Source organism: Corapipo altera, unplaced genomic scaffold (assembly GCF_003945725.1).
Source record: "Corapipo altera isolate COAL_440 unplaced genomic scaffold, ASM394572v1 57, whole genome shotgun sequence".
In the NCBI taxonomy this organism is placed as follows: Eukaryota; Metazoa; Chordata; class Aves; order Passeriformes; family Pipridae; genus Corapipo; species Corapipo altera.
The window spans coordinates 7,953,066-7,975,025 of record NW_020884905.1 but is presented as its reverse complement, the minus strand read 5'-3'; the positions used below and the strand labels follow the sequence as shown (position 1 = coordinate 7,975,025).

Here is a 21,960-nt window from a genome sequence, read left to right as displayed (position 1 = left end):
AAGGATAGAATCATGGAATGGTTTGATTTGGGTTGGAAGGGACCTTAAAGCTCATCTTGTTCCATCCAGGACACCTTCCACTATCCCACATCGCTCCAAGCACTGTCCAACCTGGCCTTGGACACTTTCAGGGATGGGGCAGCCACAGCTTCTCTGGGCAACCTGTGCCAGGGCCTCACCATGTTCACAGAATTTCTTCCCAAAATCCAGCTGTTCTTTGCTGTGGCCCTGCACCATTCACATTTCCAAGTGAGCAATGCTGCAAACACCCAAGTTCTTTGCCATGGAGCTCTTACTAATAAACTGGCTTAAATTGTATTTTGTTATGCTGGTAAGTCCGTAGAAAAGAAACTGGCCTGTGGCTTAGGGAAAGATTGACCTTAGAAAGTGCTTTTGACTTTTAAAAGGGTATCTGATAAATATTTTTGCAGATTTTAGCTGAAATGTTCCCTTATCTGCCTGCAGTGCAAACAGAAAACCCTTCTGTCTGCATGTGGCACTGTATGGCACAGTGTGGAGGCAGAGTTGTATTATCTGAAAACAAATGAATTACAGCCATGTCAATATTTTTTTAAGTGGGGAGGGAGAAGGGACTGAGGTACATTATGACTTGGATATGGGGAGCCAGATTTCCCTAATGCATTTCAGTAACACAAAGGAAAAGACAATGTGCTATTTAAGAACTGGATTTGTTTTCCTTCTGTGCAGGATCACCCATAGCAACTACATATGTGGATAAATGTTTGGTATAGAAATGGTCCTTGTGGAATGCTCCAGTCAGTATTTGAAGGGTATTTGGACTTCTGTTTTTTTGAGATTTTAATACAAGCAGTTGCATAGTCAGTAACCCCTGATGTGGCACATGGGATTTGTGGCAAGACCCTGAGAGATTGGGGGAGTTTAGTGCTGAGGGTAACACTGAAAAATGCATTTATATTGTCATTATGTCAAGACTTTGCTGCCTTTATTTATATATCAAGACCTTATTGCCATTTTTAACACTGTGGGTGTAGGAACTTTTCAAATCCCACTCAGGATCCTGGTTACTGGTTGGACTCGATCTTGGAAGTCTTTTCCAACCTTTAGGATTCTAAGTGGGCTGATACTTAAAGTACAGATAGAGGATAGAGTTTTCTTTCGCTGACTGAATATCTCAGTTATCAGTGTTTCTAGAACACTAGAGAAATCCTATAATTATATAATTTGACATGAGTTACAGACTGTGTGTGTATTTTTCTGGTTTATTTAAAAAGGAGCAAAACAAGGATCATTATGAAGTTTCGCACATTGCAAAAGGAGGGAAAAAAATCAGGAAAGGCTGAAAAGTTGCATTGCTTCTGCTGATCATCTCCTTCATGGAGATATTCTTCAACTGTTGTAAAAAATAATATTATTTTCTCAGAAAATTCTCAGCACATTCTCACTTGAAGCGAGGAAGACACTGGCTCTGCTTCAGAGCAGAGGTAGAACCTGGTTTTCCCATATTTCATGTGGTCATTCCAGGTAACAACTATTTTGAAGCCAACCCAAAAATTCCTTGTGGAGCTGCTAAAACACTGCAGCAGCCATTTGGGCCAAACCACTGGGTTTGTGTGAAACATTCCAGTTTTCATGTTTGTTCTTTAAGACAATTTTGATCAAAAAATTCTCATTTAGCTCTAATCATAAGGGCATTTTTGAGGGGCTTAGACAGATTTTTTGGAGCCCAAAGGCTGTGAGAAAAGATGTGACAATATTACAGTAACAATGAATTTCACCCATCCTGGCCTGGGTCGGGTTTCAGTCCTGTGAACAGAACTTGGCTTTGTGCTGCTTGATTTTGGAAAGGACTTGTCCTGAATGTGTGTCTTGTCCTCAAATGAAAAAGTGATGGTTTAGAGTGTCCCTGATTTATATGGGATTAGACCTGATTTATGTTATGCTCAAGACACCACCAAATCTTAAAGTTTCTGGCAGAGATCATTGATCTGTTGTTTTATTTGTGTATTTATACAACCCAGTACCTTCTTCAATGACTCCTCACCAAAGAGTTGCTAAAGTAGAGATGAGTGCTGTTATTCTGGGGACAAGGGTCATATTTTACAGTGTAAAATACATCCCAATCCCAGGCTTTTGGAGCTTTCTGTTCTATTTTGGAGGGTTACTGATCTATCTTAAGTTAAAAAGTAAAACACAACAAAAAGTAAAGGTCTGGAAACCAACTTCCTTGATTTCACAGTCACCCCAAGACTTCGGTGTTGCAGGAGAACACATTGCTGGATTTTCTCTGGTCCCCATTAGCACTATTGTCCAGTGTGTTACTTCTGGGGAGGAGTTGTAAAGGTCTCTGGAGGGAAATAATTCTGTAACCTGTGTCATGTATTTATGGTATAAAGTGATTTCTAGCTGTCTTGGTATGAGTTAAATGCAATTAAGTCAGAAAACTGTCTGGTGAAATTGTGACTCAGTTGTCTTTATTAGGATTTTCTGAAAGAGAAAATTGAACTTCTCTCATACAGAGCAAGTGTGTTTCAGAGTCCTCTGTGGTCTTGTTTTACTTCAAAACCTGCAACATCTGGTGGCCCAATGTTGTTCTTGTGTTTTTCTGGAGTTGGGAGTTGGTGGGTATAAGGGGTGGAATAAAGAACCAGTCACACGTTTCAGAAGCCAGTTAATGTCTGAGCTCATCTCTGAGGTACAGGAGGTTCCCCTGTGCTGTAAAACCTTTAATTAGAAGGGAAATCCTATTTAAAGGCCCATAATGTTTCTGTGGTCGCAATAAAACATCTTGTGTAATCGGGTAATAAAATCTCAGTGGGCAAATCTCAATCTCATTCTCATTTTGTTCTTTTGCTTCAGTGCCCAGCTGTTGTTGATATTCCTTAAGCAAATCCTGCTCCTTGCAATTTGTGCTGGTGGGGAACCAAGGAAAAGAAGAGCAATGAGGGATGTGTCAGATCCTAATGGCTCAGCTCTGGGCACAACTTCAAGCAGGTTTTTGGTTTATCTGCCAGCCTGGCTTTTCAGTGGGCTGAAAACAGAATTAAGATGAAATACTTGAAACATTACAGTAGTGCAAACTCTGGTTGCTTGTGGCAGGAATTATTCAAGAGAACAAAACCTGGTAATAATAATAACAGTTGCAGTCTTGCAAACAAAGTGTGGGTCCTGGCAGGGGAGGCAGTGGCTGTGGCTCCATGGGATGGGGTGGTTTCCTGTCCTGGGCTCTCTTTCACCCACATGAAAAGTCATCTCTGTGTATATGTAACCCCCTTCTTCCCACAACTCCTTTCCCATGGGCAGTTTAGGCTTCTCCTCCCCCTTCAAATGGACTCAGTGCCGAGCCTTTGATTTTTTCCCTGGTGAGACATTCCAAGGCTGAGATCCAGAGCCCTGTGCTGGAGCACTGCTTGTCCCTCAGCTGGGAGCTGGGCTGCAGAACTTCCTTCCTTCAGAGAATCACAGAACCCCAGAGTACTTGGGTTGGAAGAGACCTTAAAGGTTATCTCATCCCACCCCCTGCCATGAGCAGGGACACCTTCCACTATCCCACATTGCTCCAACCTGGCCTTGGACACTTCCAGGGATGGGGCAGCCACAGCTTCTCTGGGCAACCTGTGCCAGGGCCTCACCACCTTCTCAGGGAAGAATTCTTTCCCAATATCCAACCTAAACCTACTCTTTTTTGATTTGAATCCATTTCCCTTAATCCCCTCTTTGTACTTTTAGATCTTCTGTAAATGTTTCAGTGATTGTGGGGTGTTTCTCCTTTGACTCTGGATAATGTCCCACCTCCCTTGACCTGGTGTCCTGCTGGGAGCCAGCTCCTCCTCTCCCGGGAGAGGATGAGTGAGGGCATGCTTAAAGGGGTCTGTCTTGTGAAAAACACTTGAAAGTCAGCAATTAAAAGGGACATCTTTGGCAGTGTCAAGGGTGTTGTGAGCCCCATGACGAGGGAGCTGGGAAAGCCCACATGAAACTGGAAGGAACAACCCTCATTCCTTCATGAAAGGACATGTCAGTCATCCCAAACTCAACTTAAGAGTTTACTCCAGGCTTCCACAGCCTGTAGGAGAACCAGTGTTGGGGCAAGTGTTTATTCAGTCAAGTAAAAAGATTAAATTTGGGAATAACTCTGTATTGACCCAAGGTGTTTCCATTACCGCAGTACTGTGTAAAACCTTGGCAATGAGCTTTCCTATAAGGATAACATCACTGCTCAGCCAACCTGTGTGGAGTTACTACTCACTCCCAGTCTGTGTAACTTCATCACACAGTCATTAAGTGCCAGGGAGAAGATTATAAGGTGTTACATTATTTATCCTGATAATCAAAGCCACTCCTGACTGTTTCAGCCTTGGCTGTTCAAAGCAATAACCCTTCGACTTCAAATGCCGGGAAGGGAGTTAATCAGGGATTTCTGAATGTGTCAAGTTTATTGATCTTGTTAACAGGAAAATACATGTGGTTACCTGGGTGAGGAAGGAAAGCAGTTATCATCTGAGCTGGGATTGGTTGGGTGCTGTCATTGATGCCTGAGACAACAAAGATCAGTGTTAAACAAAAATTAACGGCAAATGTTTCCCTGACATAGTTTTCTAGCCAAATTTCTTGTGTGGGTAAATTTACCTTAAACAAATGAATTTCCTCTCGGTCCTGATTTTGCTGGAGGTGAATGGGCACATTCCTTTGCCACAGTTGTGCCCAGCAATTAGCACCAAGAACACTTTGCAAACCAATCCCCTTTCAAGGTTCACAGCTCATTTAGAGATTGGGAGGTTTTAGAGGTGAGGAGTCCCCACTAGAGAGGCCGTAGGGCGTGTCATGTTCCAAATCTGGTGGGTCTGAATTAACTAGAGCACATACTTGGGGGAAAAAAGTGTCATGTTGATTTTGCCTGTCTTTAACTTCTGAACATACTTGTGCAAATGTCTCTAGAAGGTTCTAAATATACAGCCACTGTTATCTTTACAACCCAGCTCTTGACTTCACCAAAGCCAAAGTGCAGCTGAGAGGTCTCTTTTCTGTAGCCTCCTGGGAATTGCTCCCAGCTCTGTTACCACCTCAAATCCTGGCTTGTTTGGACTTCATTTCAGCCATTCCACTGTTTTGTCTTGGATATGTAAAGTCAGCAGATTTGGAGCCACTTGGTTCTCCTCAGGATGTGTGTGAGTACCAAGAGTACAGGGGCTGCACGATGGGTGTGAAAAGCTCATGGAGATGTTCTCTTTCACAATTCCTGGATGGAAGCTGCCTTGACCTGCCTATGTTTGAAAGATTTGCCTTTAGTAGGTACTTTCTAAGGCCTTCTTTAGCTGCTTTTGGAGTAGAAACTCTTTTGTTGTATTTATATGACAAATAAATAAATCCCTTTAATTTTGTGTCATTGGTGACAGTTCAACCACTTCCATCTTGAGACACACAAATACCAATTATAGCAGAAACTCTTAAACTTGGACTTATAAGCATCATAAAGCCTCTTCTGCGCTGTTTGGAGCTATGATGAGGAGCTGTGACTGTGTCAGTCTGGTCTCAGCTGTATGGGGATGAACCCAGACTAACTCTATGGGTTTCTGTGGAGCAGCTCTGTATTTTACCCCAGTGGGAGTAAGACAGGAATGTTAGTCCATCCTTGGCCTATAAGACAATTTTATGACACAGAACAGGCAATTGTGGTCTTGCCAAAATGAAGTTCCTTGGCAGGATAGAAGGAGCAGTGGTGTGGAAATACCAGGATTTCCCTTGATTTTTGACTCACACACGATGCACAAATTGCTTTGCTACATGGATTGTGCCTTTTAAATGATGTTTGGTTTAATCCTCATTTGATTGTTTTATGCAGTTGTAAAATACATGTTTTCTATGACAAGCCCATGATAAAAGCGAGTATTGATATGAACCAGCATTTCACCTACTCCGAGATAAAAATATTAATAAAGTACAACTGCCAGGACAGTCTTTATTAAAACAAGGTTCTAGAAACAGTTCTGTTATCTTAAATAATATTTTTCTAGTGAGGAAATGCGTTAATATCATGCATTTCATGCATTTAAACTTATCAATACCAATTAATTTCAGATTTACAGCTGAAATGTTGGTGTCACAGCTCAGCCAGCCATTCCATGTAGGAAGTCTGGCAGACAACAGTCCCCTGAATATAATTTGCATCAAAGTACCCAAGTAATCCTGTGTAAAATGTCTTAGAAATTTGTGAGCCATTCACAGTGGCAAGTTAACATAATTGCTTAACATAATGCAAAATTCAATGGAATTACTATTCTCAATTGCTGACTCATTGGAATAATTTAAAAAAAAATAAATAAAGCAATTGGGACAATTCGATGTATTGGTAAATATCAATAAATTACATATCCTAAAATTTAGGCAGGTCCAGAAAAAAATGGACCTTTCTGCCACATGAATCAAAAAACGTGGTGCTTGTTATGGGGGGTGAAAAGTGATTTTTTTCCCCTTGAATACCAATTATTGACTGTAAATGAGCTGCAAAGGGATGTTATTTTACATGGTTTTTACGAACACCTCACTGCAAAGAAATTGGGGTTTTCTTCAGGTGGCTTAGAGAAATTATTTAAACTTGTAGGGTTTTGAAGGGGTTGGCTTTGCAAAAATAGATGGTTTCATCTTTATTTACCACAACGAAAAAAAGAAAAAGAGGTTAAAATGTCCTTAATAGTTCCTTTAATGCTGCTGCCAGAAAACAGGCAGGACGATGTGTTGCAACATATTCACTCTTTGGGGATAACAGCAGGAAAAAGCAGTGACTTGCCTTTTTTTTTTTTTTCCCCAGAAACTAAAGTTTTGGAAGGGATTTGGCCCATTTCTGAGCAGAAAACTGCCATTTTTACACAGCAGGATGTGTAAAAGCAGGATTTTTAAAAGCATGATTTCCAGAATTTAGGGCTTGGTATCCTTCTGAAGGCTGACCAAAATATGAATGTTTGGGCCCTAAATTCTGAATATTACAGCCCAGCATTCTGCAATAGGGCTGCTTTGGTCCCAAGGTGGGTTCTGAAATGTGGTCTGTGCAGCCTTCGGAGAGAGGTAAAATGCTTTTAAAGAAAACAAAGAGGTTCTCCCTGCCTTATCCAGTTACCACCAAGGAATGAAGGCACAGCTCTTCATTTCCACTGGAGCGTATTGTCACTCGTGTTTGTTGTCTTAAGAATTGCTTCTTATCTGCAAAACGATCTTTTTCACCAGCCATTCCCAGTTTAATCTGACTCCTGATGCCCTTTAGAGCAGACTGGCTGTTCCCAGCTGAGGAGCCGCTATTTATGTGTGTCTGTCAGGAGCACAATTTATGACAGACCTGCGAGATCTGTGGACTTGAGATGTTTTCACAGTTGTTAGACCTGACCAGTTATTTCAGTCAGACCAGCTGCTTAAATCGGGTTTGGATTTACCCCCAGCCCAAGGTGGAGGTTGATGCTCATAAACCCAGCAACCCCCAGCAGAGAAAAATGCCCTGTTCCCGCCTTGACATCATTCCTAGGAAGGTTGGTTGGAAAAATACACTACATTTTTTAAAGGAGTCTGGAATTCCATAGAATCATAGGATTGTTACGTTGGAAAAGCCCTCTAAGGTCATCAGGTCAACCATCCCCCAGCCAAGGCCACCACTAACCCATGTCCCCAAGTGCCACATCCACACGGCTTTTAAATCCCTTCAGGGATGAGAACTCCACCACTTCCCTGTTCCAGGACTGGGCAACCTTTTCCGTGAAAAAATTTTCCCTAATATCCAATTTTGGCCCAACTTGAGGCCGTTTCCTCTCATCCTGTCCCTTGTTCCCTGGGAGCAGAGCCCAATTCCCACCTGGCTCCACCCTCCTGTCAGGGAGATCTTTTTGTCTGTGAAATAAAAAGACAAGTAAAACACTAGTTTTTGTAAGTTTGGGCTCATGGTAGTTACTGTTATTTTTATAGTAATTGTGGGCTCTGGTAGTTATTGATGGGTGCAAATTTTTGGTCAAATAATAGTTTAACCAAGCTAAAGTTATACATATTATTTTTAATTAACTTGTGCCCAGCCATGTGTTTCACTTTGAATTCAAGTGTCACGTTTGGGAAGTCTGTTTCTCATCATGCTTAAGGTTAAAATATTAGGTCACCAGAAGAAAGAACTATTTGAGGCACATAAGACAAATTAAATGTTAGAAGGAAGGAGAGGGGAGGGAGGAACAGAAATAAAGCTGTGACTTCAGAAAATAAGGTAAAGCGGGAAAAAGTTGGTGAGGGATGAAATGGGCTGCAGAAGGTCTGAAACTCATTTTGTAGTGTTCAAAATTACAAGTTTTTGTGTCAGTTTGGAACAGTTCAAAGCTGTACTTGCAGTGTCCTGAGGCCCAGGAAGAAGCAGGATGTTGCTTTCTGGAAGAACTCCCTCCAAAGCAAAGAACAGTCTGCAATAGTTTTAACCAGATCTCTGGAGAATAAGAAGTTTGGATGTTCTTCCATTGGAAAGAAAGAAAAAAAATGCATTGAATGGAAAAATAGCATGAAAATAAATATAATTAATATAACAAATAATAAAGATAATATTAATAGAGTTTTACTATATCTACATATTCAAAGATGTAAAGTTGTCCAAATTATATGGTGTAAAGATGTTTGCATCTTGCTAAGAGCAACTTTAGAACATTAATCCTTTTATGTTTCCTTATACTACATTCACCCTGTTGATGTCAGGTGCCTTTTTTCCCTGGAATTAATACTGTTTCAATCAAAAATGAGCATCACAGAAGCTGAGAGAACACTTGGGAATACCCACATTTCAATAAATGTGTCATTTAGGTTCAGATTAAATTGTAGAAGCATATAATCTCATACAGTGTAAAATATTTTTTAAAAGGTTTCAACAAGTCAGTGAATTTGTCATCTTTTTTAACAGTATTTCCTCTCTCTCCTCTGCCTGTCCAAGGTGTCCAAGGTGCAGGATATGGATGTGGATGGGATATGCTCCAGTCCCATCCATCCTCTCCCAAGGCTCATCAGCCCAACATCCCTGTGGGGCCAAGGGCTCTGGTATCACTGAGGGCAGAGCTGATTTATGGGGTGAAGCTGATGGTCATTTCATCAAAACCTCCTTATCTGGAGCCTGATGCCCGATGAGAGGTGGATAAGGACTGTGTGTGTGAGATCCCTGCAGCCCCAGGGGGGAATCCAGGAGGAGGGAGTGTGTTTTCCTGGGCAGCACAAAGGTTTGATAGAGGAGGCAGAATTTAGTGCCTGGAATCTTATCCTGCTTGACTGCTCTTCAAAAACAACTCAGAGTTTTTTTCCCTCTGTATCCAAAAACTTGGAGGAGCTGACCTTCCAAAGGTAGCCTTAAAATAGCTTTGTCAAACCAATAAGTGTGGGGCGTTTCCTGCCATTTCCAGAACTCTTAGGGGATGATTTGCAGTTCATCTTGAATAATGATGTAAGAAATGTGCCAGGAAAGATCCAAGTGCTTGTCCAGGGTTGTTCCCTAACCAGCTGCAGCTGCTGAGTGGGCACAGCACCCTCTCCTGCAGGGAATACCCCTTGGCTTTGCAGGAGTTTTCTTAGCAAAGAGATAATTCAAGTGTTTAGGAGGAGAAAACTAATGAATCTCAGAGCTCATTTAATTTTGATCAGTATTTATATCAAATATTTAGAACTCAACTCCCCTTAAAGCAGCACCCTCTGTAATCCTGGGTTTAAGTTGGAAATTTGGAGGTACATGACTTGGTGTTAGGCAGGACCCTTTGGAGCAACTCTGGAAAAAACACAGAAGTACCCCTCTGATCCCTGTGGATCCCTGGATGAGCCAGGATGTCGGGACCTGAGCTCTGCTCACACTTCTGTCCTGCACTCCTGGTTTTCCCTGGAGAGAAGAGTATAAAGCACTTGACTGTGTAAAATTGAGCTTTTCATTCTTGTCATTATTATTTTCTAGGCAGCTCTTGCCTCCCAAAATGAGTTGTTCTGATAGAGACACTAGAACTTCCTTAGGATGCCAAAGAAAAACAGGCAGTAATTGCTTGGGATTGTCCTTGCCAAGGGATTCATTGCAGGAGAGATGTATTTTATGGAGCTCCAAGGGCTGTGGATGCTGCCAGGCTGCCAGGACGGGGTTATCCAGCCCTGAGAAATGCTCAGACTGATATGTTTGAGGAACTGTAGGATTTGGAGGGGATCAGGAAATTTCATCTGTCCCGGTTTTAGTGTAGAATGGCCCAAATGGCCTCAGCTCTGGGTTGGGCCACCTGGTGCCAACTCGTGTTCTAATCTCTTCAAAACAGCATCCCAAACCCACAGTAATTTTGGGTGCTTTATCCATCATGTAAAGCAGACATCAGTCTGGAATGTGAGGTAACAACTAATTCAAGTTGTTACTGAGGCAGATCGTATTTGCATATCGATATTTTTTAATCACAGAGTCCTAAAGTGGTTTGGGTTGGGAGGGGCCTTCAAGCTCATCTCATTCCAACCCCTTACCATGGGCAGGGCACCTTCCACTAGACCAGGTAATTATTATTGTTGTTGTTGTTGTTGTTATTATTATTATCCAGTGGTGCTCATAATGATATCAAAGGACACCATTAGGAATTTTTTACTTTATGCCCCTGCTTTCCTAGTGAACCTTTCACCCCTGTGACTTTCAAGGGGTGTCAAACAGCAATAGTTTATATTACCCAGAACTTTCCCTAAGTTACACAGTGACGTGGAAGTCTGGGCAGTTCTTTTTGCGAAGCCCTCACATTGCTGGGATATTATTATGAACCAGAGCCAATATATTCCCATTTTCAAAGCAAGGCACAAGCTTTTTGCTCTTTGGAAAGTATGGGAGAATATTATTCATCTGTTTGCTTTAAGGGATATCTGCCAAGCGAAAACCCTTTCATTTGATTCTGTGTGAAGCTGGAACACAAGTATGGAACAAAATCTAATTTATTTAACAATGTAAGAATAATTTATGCAGCATGAATGAGGATGCATCGGTTATATGTAATCATAAAAATAATTTATTGACACACCTTTTAATTCATGGCAGAGTTTTCTAGAGTGTGTTTCTTCTCTCTGTGCTGTCACCTCTCAGCATCCGTTAGGAACAAAACTGCCCTGAAGTTACACCCTCCATAACCCACGTTTAGGTTGTAAATTTGGAGTAATTTTGGTGTTAGGCAGGACTCTTTGTATGCAGCTCTGGAGGGGGCACAGGAGTGTCCTTCTGATCCCTGTGATGTGCGGGGGTGTCGGGACCTGAGCTCTGCTCACACTTCTGTCCTGCACTCCTCATTTTCCCTGGAAGAGAAGAGTATAAAGCCCGTGGTTGTCTGAACTAGGCAACATTGGCTGCCTTTTCCCATCAGTCCATTTTCCCATCAGGACTCTGCTGTTGGATATAAATTATTTAGATTAACAGCTCTGACTAGTTCAGTGCTATGGTACTTTGGGGTTTTTTTAAGCAAGACAAAATGCCTTTCACTTTGCAAGTAAAAAAAATGTCTGGAGAGTCTTCACACAGAACCAAAGCTTTTCCATCTCCACTTGGTAGATAATGGAGATAATACAGCATTTATTTGCTTTTGCTCTTCAGATTGGATCATGTCCACAAACCAGCCTGGCTCTGCACACACCCCTTAATCCCTGCTGGCTTTAAGGCATCTTCCAGTGCCACTGGGCCATAGGATGTCCTTTCTGTGGCTGCTTTTGTTAACCCCTCACATTCCTCTATTTACATTGCTGTCACTTAGAGATTTACTTACCAAAATAATGGTGATCCCACCTAACCAACCTGCTGACAGACCCGAGTGGGAGCTTGAGTTCTGGCAGGATGGTGTTGGAACAGGGATCAGAAGGGAGGACAATGCTCTTGATACTCAAAGCATTTGGGACTTTGTCTTACCTTGTCCTGTTCATTCATTTGTCCATTTTTGCTCAAGGTATCAAAATTAGGCCTGTATTCATGATTCTTTCTTGTTGGGTACTCACTCAAATCCTTCTTAAAGCAAAAAGGGGAGAAAAGACAAAAAGAAAGAGAGAAAGAGGGAGGGAGGGAAGGAAGGAAGGGAGGGAGAAAAAGAAAAGACACAGAATCCATGGGGTGTGGTAGAAATGACCACACAATTACACCATCTTTGGAGTATGTATTTTTAATATGTTGGATTGCAAAAATAAATACAACATGATCTCACAAGGTTCAGTTTTTCTGTTAATATGTTAAAGCCTGATTACAAACCTTTTGCTAAACTAAGTTCTAGTTCCTGCCATGGGCAGGGATGCCACTTTCTATTCCAGGTTGCCCCAAGCCCTGTCCAACCTGGCCTTGGACACTTCCTGGGATGGGATGGGGCAGCCACTGCTTCTCTGGGCAGCAGATCTCTCCTGACATGGCCCTGTCACTGCCTCCTCTGGGATCCCAGTGCAAACTCAGAGGTTTTGGGTGTGGACTCAGTCTTCTGTAAATTTTGTGCAATCAGATACTCAAAGACACCTGAGAATGGTGTAAATTTAACCCTCTCTTCTGTTATTCCATAAAGCCAGAAGTGTTGTCACAGGGGGAACTGCAGTGGGATCTGAGAGCAATGGACAAGCTCCAAGGGAAACATCAAGGCTAGAAATATTTAAAGCATCAAACAGAAAACAGAGTGGAAATCAAATCTTATAAGAAATAATCTTAAAGCCCTACAGTGCTGTATCAGCTGTTGGTCATTAAGATCCAGCACTTTCCTCTGTCTTCTGTAGCCTTCACTGAACGGCCTCCGGGGCTTTGAGGGGTGCAGGCAGCGGGAGAAGTGTCAGTTGAGGGGCAACACCCAGACCCCAGAAGCTGCACTGCGATTAGGCTGGAATTGTTTCTACAAGCTGGCATCCCTGGTTTTGACCTGCTGACTGCTGTCCTCTCTACTTGAGCCAGAATTTACTCAAGAGATTAAGTCCATCCACAATCAGAAACCCCTCTGGGCTTGGATTGACTTCCATTTCATTAGGACTTAATCATTAGGACTTAAGCTTGTCTGTAGATGTTAACACAATAATTGCTGAATAAAACCTAATTTACATCCTGTTGGAGCCAAAGGGACCCTTCCTTTTGCTGTGGGAAGAACAGGATCAGGACCCTGAAGCAGGTACACACTGGAGCAGGGATGCTGTGATTTGCTTACACAAAGCAGGTGAGGGATGCAAAAGATGGACATTGAAAGGAATCTGCAGCTCAGCCTTGATCCCAAGAAATTGATATCTGTGTTTAAAGCCAAAGCAGCCAGCTCTTGGCAGCAGGAGGTGGGGAAAGTGTTTAAGCTGTGGGAGCCCCTGCATGCTTCTGTTTGTTGCATTTGGATGGGACATCTGGTGAGCAGAATCTGTCCAGTGGGAAAGGGTCTTGGAGAGCTGGTGATTGCTCCCCAAAACCAGTGTGTTGTGGGCAGTGGTGGTTCAGGGAGTGCCTGCTGGCAGCTGCACTGGCAGCAGCACTGACTCCAGGGAACAGCCCTGGGTGCCCATCGAGGACCAAAGGGGTGCACAGGGAGTCCTGAGATACTAAATCTAAATGTTTCCATCCTGAGCCATCTCATGGAAAACAGTGCAGGCATCAGGGAGACATCAGGAAGAGATGCAGAGGCAAGAGGGGATTTTGTGAGACCTTCAGCAGCTAGCAAAGGGTGACACAGCAAGGGAGCCAGGGAGTGGCCTTTGTTCATTGATGACATTGTGCCAATAACTTCCCCACAGTGATGTGTTACTGGCCTGGATCAGGAGTCCTGATGTGGGAGCTGCTGTTCTGATGCACATTCCAGCCCAGTACATCCCTTCTTTTATCACCATGACCCAAAGCTCTGGGAGCAGAGACCAGGGGACCACATTCTCTTGGGTCTCAGGGATCCTCCTTTCATACTTTGATGCTCTGGTTCCTTTCCTTTGATTTATCCTTCTGCCCCATTAAGGAGCTGATTTCTGAAACAATTCTAAGTAGTGCCTGCTCTGTAGGAGTTCCTAATCTCCTGTTTTCGCTCTGTGAATTCCCCTGGCATGCAGCCCCAGGGCAGAGGTGCTGGAATCCAGGCCCTTCATTTTAAATCTTCACCTTCTGAGGTAATCTGCAAAATCCTGCTCCTCGGGGCATTTGCATCCAGGTAAACTGGTGTCCCAGCTCACTCCTAATCCTTGCTGTGTGCAGCTATTGCAGTTAAACCTCCTTCCTTCCGTTCAAAGGTGAGCCTTTGTGTAGTCTCTGAGTTAAATTCCATAATAAATTTAGCCTGGAGAAAATAATAAATGAATAATAAATGAATAATTAATTATATCCTATTGGGGGATTTGGTGGATGTGGTTTGTGTCCCTGGTTACATCTCAGAGTATCTTTGTTGGCTGAATACAACACATTAACTGAGGCATCTCAACCCACCATCGGGCTGTTAATGACGAGTTTAATTGGCAGTTAAAGGTTGTGCTTTTGCAATCGGTTTCCAGTGTGCTTGGGAACATCTTGGGAACATCATCCAATGAAGCCTGGCCCCCTTCCCATTGATTTCTCAATTGTAAGATGCCGATGGAAGGAGGTTTCCATCTCTCCCATCCCTCTTTCCCACCCCCCTGTCTTCACACTCATAAATTACTGTGGTTAATTCCTGGTGTTTGGCTTCTCCCTATGAACTGGAAAGCGACGCTGCGGGAATCCCGCAGGCTGCTCTGGAGCTGGTAGCTCGGGAGTACTGGGAGATGTCTGGGGTGTCCTGGAAGGCAAGCCTAGCCCTTCTTCCCACTAATCCCATTAGCTGGTCCTGGCTGCTGTGACAGGGACCAGCCGCTGGGTCTGTGAGCCACGCACACAATGAATGGGCCACTTCAAAGAGGATAAATGGAATTTGCATTTCCAAGCTCTCACAGCCAAAATCTTCATGAGGGGATGAAAGTGCCTTTTGTTAAACTTAATGGCAGAGTTGATTAAAAAAGCTCTGATTTTTCCCTGTTAAGGCATAGGGTGATTCCACTGTTTGGCTTTTGGCATCTGGGGGAGGATGAATTCTGCAAAAAAAAAAAAAAAGGACACAAAGAAAGTAACCTGTTGCCTCCCCAGCTGTCATCCTACTTAGGGATATTCCAGTATCCTTTATCCAATTTTGAGAACCATATAGGAGCTGTCTGGGGTGGATGTGAATAACAAAGAAATTATCAGCAAATTTTCATTAGGCATCTGCTTTTGCTGGGACCTCAGCAGAGCCCGGGTGTCTGCCCAGAAAATGGATCCCAAATATCTCAATGCAGAATGCCTCCACCTGGATTCTCAAAGCAAGGAAGTAAAAGGGCTGATTCATGCACCTCAAAACAGCCCTAAAACCCTCCATTGAGTGCCAGCACAGAGCTGTGGATTATCTGTTCAAAATAACCAGGTCTTCAGAGGTTTAGTAATTTCCTTTCTTTGCTTTGTTTGAAGAATATTGGCAAATAATTTCACATCTGGATTTATGTATTAAAGGTCTCCTATATTGCCTAAAACAAAGCACCTAATGAAAGAAATGTGTCCATTTAACTCCTGTCTTAGCCTTAGTTCTGTTTCATCACTAAATGTTACCACACACGGAAGGCTGAGGGAACATTTCCTATTTCAAGGGCATCAGTGCTGGGAGAGTTTGCATTTTCCATACACACTTTAAATTCTGTCTCTGCCAGCATCACTCTTCCTGCCACGTTTATCAATATGAAGTGCAAGTTTGGTTCAAAAATAGAAAACAATGTGTTTGTTGCTTTAAATAAACATAAATATTTTTTTTTCAGACAGTTTATGGTTCTTTTCTAATCAAGACTGGGTGCATTCTTGAGTAGAACAAGAATATGCAAAAAACATTAATTTCTTACAACATGAATGTATATTTTGGCTGAGCTGAAATGCCACTAATACTTTTTACCAGGCCAATGAAGATTTTTTAAAATAATAAATATTCAAGATCTTGTTGAATATAAGGAAATAATCCTTATTATTTTCAGCATTTCACAAAGAGTTTTCAATATCTCACGAAGAGTTTTCAATATTTCGCAAATGAACCTAAATTTAATAGAAGGAAATAATCCTCATCTTCACTTTGAGCTGGTTGGTGAGACACTAAAAACTACCTGCAGCAGTGTGGGAATGTTTGAATGTTAAACTCTCCAGGGCACAAAGCCCGTGCCAAGCAGTATCTAAAGACCAAATAATCCCTTATCCAAGATCCTTCCTGGAAAGGATGGCGGGTCCAGAACGAATCGTGGGCACAAATCCCAGGAGCCCCTCGCCTCGGCCCCTCCCAATACAAGAGGCAGCTCCCTGGGGGGACATTTTGTTGCAGAGTTGCCTGTGAAATGTTTCAGCCCTTTGTGTTCCTGATTGATTTCAGGGATGAGTATGAAGAGGACGGGTTCTGCCAGCCCTACCGGGGCATCGCCTGCGCGCGGTTCATCGGCAACCGCACCATCTACATGGAGTCCTTGCACATGCAGGGGGAGATAGAGAACCAGATTACAGGTGGGTAAACAGCACATTGGCTTCTTCCCCACAGAGCTGTCTCTTCCCAAAAAGCTGCTAGAGTTTTATAAACAGCAATACCGTTTTTATTTGCACTTTATTCCCTCTTGCCATGAGCTTCACCCTGGACTCTGCCTTGCATAGTGTCCGTGGAGGGAGTCACCTGGAGAGTGACCGTCTGAACAACTTTCATGCCTCTACTCCTCCAGATCCCCCAAACAACCTAAAAACTGATTTTTCAAGGAGAAGGGTCTGTGTATTTACAGCTTCTGGGAGGCTTGTAGCCAGGCTACCTTGTGCTGCTGTTACCCAAACAGATTTTGAAAGCAAAGGGAGATCAGAATTAGTTGATTTTATGTGGTTGAGATCATTTAGGTGCTGGAAAAGGCTGCATAAAAAATCCAGCAGGGAGTGTTCTTCCTTTGGATTTAGTAAAGAACCGGTTTTCATTGTTTTTGTGGGATATGCTGATGGGAAATTCAAAGAGAGGCCTCACAGATATCATGATACATCTATTCTTTTTAATATAATTTACTTCTGGCCAGGTCCCAGCCGTGGTAATCATCTTCTCTATATTCAGATTTTTCTCATGCTGTCAGATTATCCCAAGTTTCTCTTCTCCCCGGAATGTTTTTCCTTTGTCCCTAAACATCACAAAAAAGGCTTCTGCGTTGCCCCCAAGAAAGGCCAATGGTTTTTGTACAGCTAGCAGTTCATAATCTTACAGCATTTCGTTTGAAGAGTCATTTGGGATTGTATGAAAGTTGTCATCTTCCACAAAGGAACTGGTACTGTCATCCTGCAGCCTGTAGGAATTTGGGTTTTACCTGTTGGCCAAGAGGCATACAAGTATTACAAGAATTTGCAAACTATTAGAAGTTATTCGGAGGGGAAAAAAAGAATAATTGGCTTTGTGGGCTTGGTAATGTGCTTAGCATTAACCCTGGTTGAAAACCAGATGTATTTTCCTTGTCAGTGAAATTAGCATCATTAATAACTTCTGGTGTAATTAGTGATGTGTGTTTCTGGAATCATCACCTAAACCTCTGAGAATAAAAGCTGCAATGGGAAGTGAGGCAAGAGCACAGGAATAACGTTCCCAGCGGTTTAAGTGCAATCCCTGTGTGTGTTTTCCAGCTGCCTTCACCATGATTGGCACTTCCAGCCATTTGTCAGACAAGTGCTCCCAGTTTGCCATTCCCTCGCTGTGCCACTACGCCTTCCCCTACTGCGACGAGACCTCCTCGGCCCCCAAGCCTCGGGATCTGTGCCGGGATGAGTGTGAGATCCTGGAAAACGTCCTGTGCCAGACAGAGTATATTTTTGCAAGATCCAACCCCATGATTCTGATGAGGTTAAAGCTGCCCAACTGCGAAGATCTTCCCCAGCCAGACAGCCCCGAAGCTGTCAATTGTATCCGGATTGGCATTCCAATGGCAGATCCCATCAATAAAAGTAAGTGAAAAATGTCTAGTTTTCCATGGAAATATAACCTAAAGAACTAGCAGTATAAAAATAAAAATAAATATATAATAATATTAGGTATTTTATAACATAATTATATTTCATATTGTATAATTATTATATATACATGTATTTTATAATGTAATCTATAACATATAACATATAAATAGAAATATATAATATAAGTAAAATATTGCTGGGCAAAGATTGACTGTGAGGGTTTGTGCATCCAAGCTGGAGCTGGTGCATCTAAGTTGGAGCTGGTGCTGGGCTTTGCCAGCTCCCAGGTGCTGTCCTCTCTTAATTTCCAACTCCAGCACTTCTCTGCCAGCTAGTCCAGGGTGTAGGAATTCAGAAAGACTTCTTCAGGTAATTTCTAATTAATATGAAATTTTTCTAATTAATATAAAGTAGGAAACCCTGAAGTGTAAGCATTTGCATGCTTAGGAACGTGGGTAGCTTCATCCTCCCTGCCCTCCCACTGCAGCCCTTGCTTGTCGAGGGGAATGGTTGTAGGGGCTGGATCCATGGCTATCCCTGCCTAAGCCAGCCTAATTTTAGGCACTGGCTGAGCTCACTCTTTGATCAGGCTGGGCTGCAGCCTGTTCACAACCCTTACACATCTGAATAGTCAAATATAAAACATGGCTCCCACAAATTCTCCACCTTCCTATGAAAATAATGGCTGCAATTCAGGTTCCCACTGTAGTTTTTATTTCTTTTGTGTATCTTATATTAAAAACGCTCGGCATAAGCTGTTTTCATTACAGAAGCATAAGCTTTAAATCCTCCCAGGAATGTGAATGCAAAGCAGGCCCTGCATTAGAGCCGCAGCAAATTGGGAGCCCGTGTTCCCAAACTGGCTTTTCCCGACCCTGGGCCAGTAGCAGTTTGCTGGGGGATGCTGGCAGCTCATCCCCTCGTGTGCTGCATCCATCTACCTTTCCAACACTGCGTTGGGTTTCTGTGAGCAGGTTTTGGTAGCATGGGGGCTACAGGGGTGGCTTCTCTGAGAAGCTGCTGGAAGATTCCTCCATGTCCTGCAGAGCCAATGCCAGCGGCTCCAGGACGGAACCACCGCTGGCCAAGGCTGAGCCCAGCAGGAATGACAGCAATGCCTCTGGGATAACATAGTTAAGAAGGAAAAAAGTTGTGGGGGCAGATGAAGATTGCAGCCAGAGGAGAGCAGAGTGAGAACATGTGACCAACAGTGCAGACACCCAGGGGCCAGTGGGAGGCCCCTGCTGGAGCAGGGTCCTGGCAGGGGCCTGTGACCCATGGGGAGAGGAGCCCATGCTGGAGCAGGTTTTCCTGCTAGGACCTGTGGTCCTGTGGGGGACCCACACTGGAGCAGCCTGTGCCTAAAGGACTGACCCCATGGAGAAGTGACCCACATTGCAGTCTGGGGAGAACTGTTGCCCATGGGATAGACTCACACTGGATTAGTTAGGGAAGGACTGTCTCCCGTGGGAGAGACCCCACAGGGAGCAGGGGAAGGACTCCAACTTCTCTGCCTGAGCAGCAGCAGAAAAAAGAAGTGACTGTGATCCCCATTCCCATCTCCTTGCACCACTGCGGGGGAGGAGATAGAACTTAGAAGCATGGAAGGATGGGGGAAGGTGTTTTTAGGGTTTATTTTACTTCTCATTATCCTGCTCTGATCCTGTTAGTAATAAATTTAATTAATATCCCCCCTTTGAGTCTGTTTTGCCCATGATGGTGATCAGTGAGTGATCTCTCCCTGTCCTTAACTCATGAATCCTTTGTTGTATTTTCTCTCCTCTGTCCAGTTGCAGAGGGGAGTGAGAGAGTGGCTTTAGGGGGTCAACCCACCACAACCACCAACCATTGCTTTGGCTTATTTTCCTTTCCAGACCACAAGTGCTACAACAGCACGGGGGTGGATTACCGGGGCACGGTGAGCGTGACTCGCTCGGGGCGGCAGTGCCAGCCCTGGAACTCGCAGTACCCCCACACCCACACCTTCACCGCCGTCAGGTACCCCGAGCTCAACGGGGGCCACTCCTACTGCCGCAATCCCGGCAACCAGAAGGACGCCCCGTGGTGCTTCACCTTGGATGAGAACTTTAAGTCTGAGCTCTGTGACGTCCCGGCATGTGGTAAGTGCTGACCTGTTTTATGTTTCATTTTGGGACAGAAAGAGGAATGGTTTTCATAGAATTTTCATAGAATATTCTAAGTTGGAAGGGACACGCAAGGATCAAGTCCAGCTCCTATGTGAGTGACCCATATGAGGATCAAACCCCTGACCCAGGTGTTACTGGCACCATGCTCTAACCAACTGAGCCAGCCTCAGGGTCACGTCCTGCCAAATGGGAGGTCAGGGAGACGTGCATAAAGTGTCTTTTTTGAACCCATGAGAAAAGAGGTGTAGGCAAGGCTGACTGCAGTGTTTGTAATTGAAGGCACAACATCCCTGCTCCAAGGAGACCTTTGAGCCTTATTGCTCCTGCAGCTGATAAAGTAGTGCCATGAAAATAATTTCCCAGGGAATACCTGCACATTGGCAGCCCAAGTGCCCCTGACTTTCCAGGTTGCTGTTGCAATCAATGCAACTTCTTAGCCCAAATTAAGTCACAGAATCAAAGAATCCTTTAGGTTGGAAAAACCCTGTAAAGACATCAAGTCCAACCATTCTCAGCACTACCAAGGCCACCACTGACCTATGTCCCCAAGTGCCACATCCACACAGCTTTTAAATCCCTCCAGAGGTGAGGAATCCACCACTGCCCTGAACAGCTGTGCCAGGGCTGGACAACCCTTTTCATGAAAAAATAACATCCCCAATATCCAACCTGACCCTCCCCTGGCACATCTTGAGGTCGTTTCCTCTCACCCTGTCTCTTGTTTCCTGGGAGCAGAGCTAGACCCCCACCTGGCTCCACCCTCCTGTCAGGGAGTTGCAGAGAGCCAGAAGGTCCCCCCTGAGCCTCCTTTTCTCCAGGTTGAGCCCACTCAGCTCCCTCAGCCACTCCTGGTGCTCCAGACCCTTCCCCTTCCCTTCTCTGGACACTTTCCAGCCCCTCAATGTCTTCTTGTGCTGAGGGGCCCAAAAATGAGGAGAGCATTTGAGATGCACGTGATCCAGCCCAGACTGTCTGCCTCTCCCCTGATCTCCTCTTTCAGTAAGAACATAATTTAGATCCCATTTTGGCATTGATTCCCATCTTTTCATTAATTGGAAAAGACTTTGGAACAGGCTCAGAACATGTCTCACTGCAGGAATGTTCATAACCATAACCAGAAAACATTTAATTTGGTTCTGGCTATAGAGCAGTAACATCAAAGGTATCTCCTTTCCAAGGGGAAAGAGAATATTACTGTGACAATTTGTAGGCAACATAAAATTTTGTGTGAAACTTTTTACTCTGAGTTTCCATAACATTTCTGGATACATCTCTGGCATGTCCATGGAAATATGTGTATTTTTTTCTTGGCATGTTATCAATATTGTTATTTTTACATGCAGATAAAACAATTAGGAACCATTTGTTTAGGTCTTCCATCCACTTCCCCCAGGTCTCTGAAAAGCAGACTCAAATGAGATCTGAATCTCCAATTTTTGTTCGTTTTGCAAAATCAAAATGCAGGTAGGACAGTTCTGTAAACACGAACTTAAAATACAGCTTAGAAGGCCTGGCAAGATCACCTCTATTTTTCAAACAAGGTCTGAGCTGTGTTGGCAGTGCTGGTTTAACAGTTGGACTCGGTAATCTCTGAGGGCTTTTCCAATCTCAACAATTCTGTGATTCTGCTTTTTGGTTTTAATTATCAAAACCTCTCACCACTGCCTTAACTGGTCCTCATTGTGCAGCTGTTATGTGGCTTTATTATTCTAAAGACAAACAGAGCTGTATCAGGTGAGTAGTAATTTAATTGTTAGATGCTAATCTGCATATTAAAACCAGAGTCCTGTGTGGGACTTGCATTCTGCTGGCTTTGCACTGGCTGAAAGGGCCATTTCAGGCGCATTTTAATCAGCATTGTGCATTCTGCCTCACCAGGACATG

The 21,960-nt window shown here is 43.6% G+C and overlaps 1 protein-coding gene across 5 annotated transcripts in view; it reads left to right on the top strand.

The window, feature by feature from the left end:
* The window catches only part of ROR1 (receptor tyrosine kinase like orphan receptor 1), a 148,514-nt gene that overhangs the window by 117,786 nt on the left and 8,768 nt on the right, over positions 1 to 21,960 (top strand). For all 5 annotated transcript variants that reach the window (XM_027651620.1, XM_027651622.1, XM_027651623.1 and 2 more), the window contains 3 exons: positions 16,338 to 16,465; positions 17,603 to 17,920; positions 19,804 to 20,049. In XM_027651620.1, coding sequence (XP_027507421.1) covers positions 16,338 to 16,465; positions 17,603 to 17,920; positions 19,804 to 20,049 — 692 coding nt within the window. The remainder of the gene's footprint in view (positions 1 to 16,337; positions 16,466 to 17,602; positions 17,921 to 19,803; positions 20,050 to 21,960) is intronic.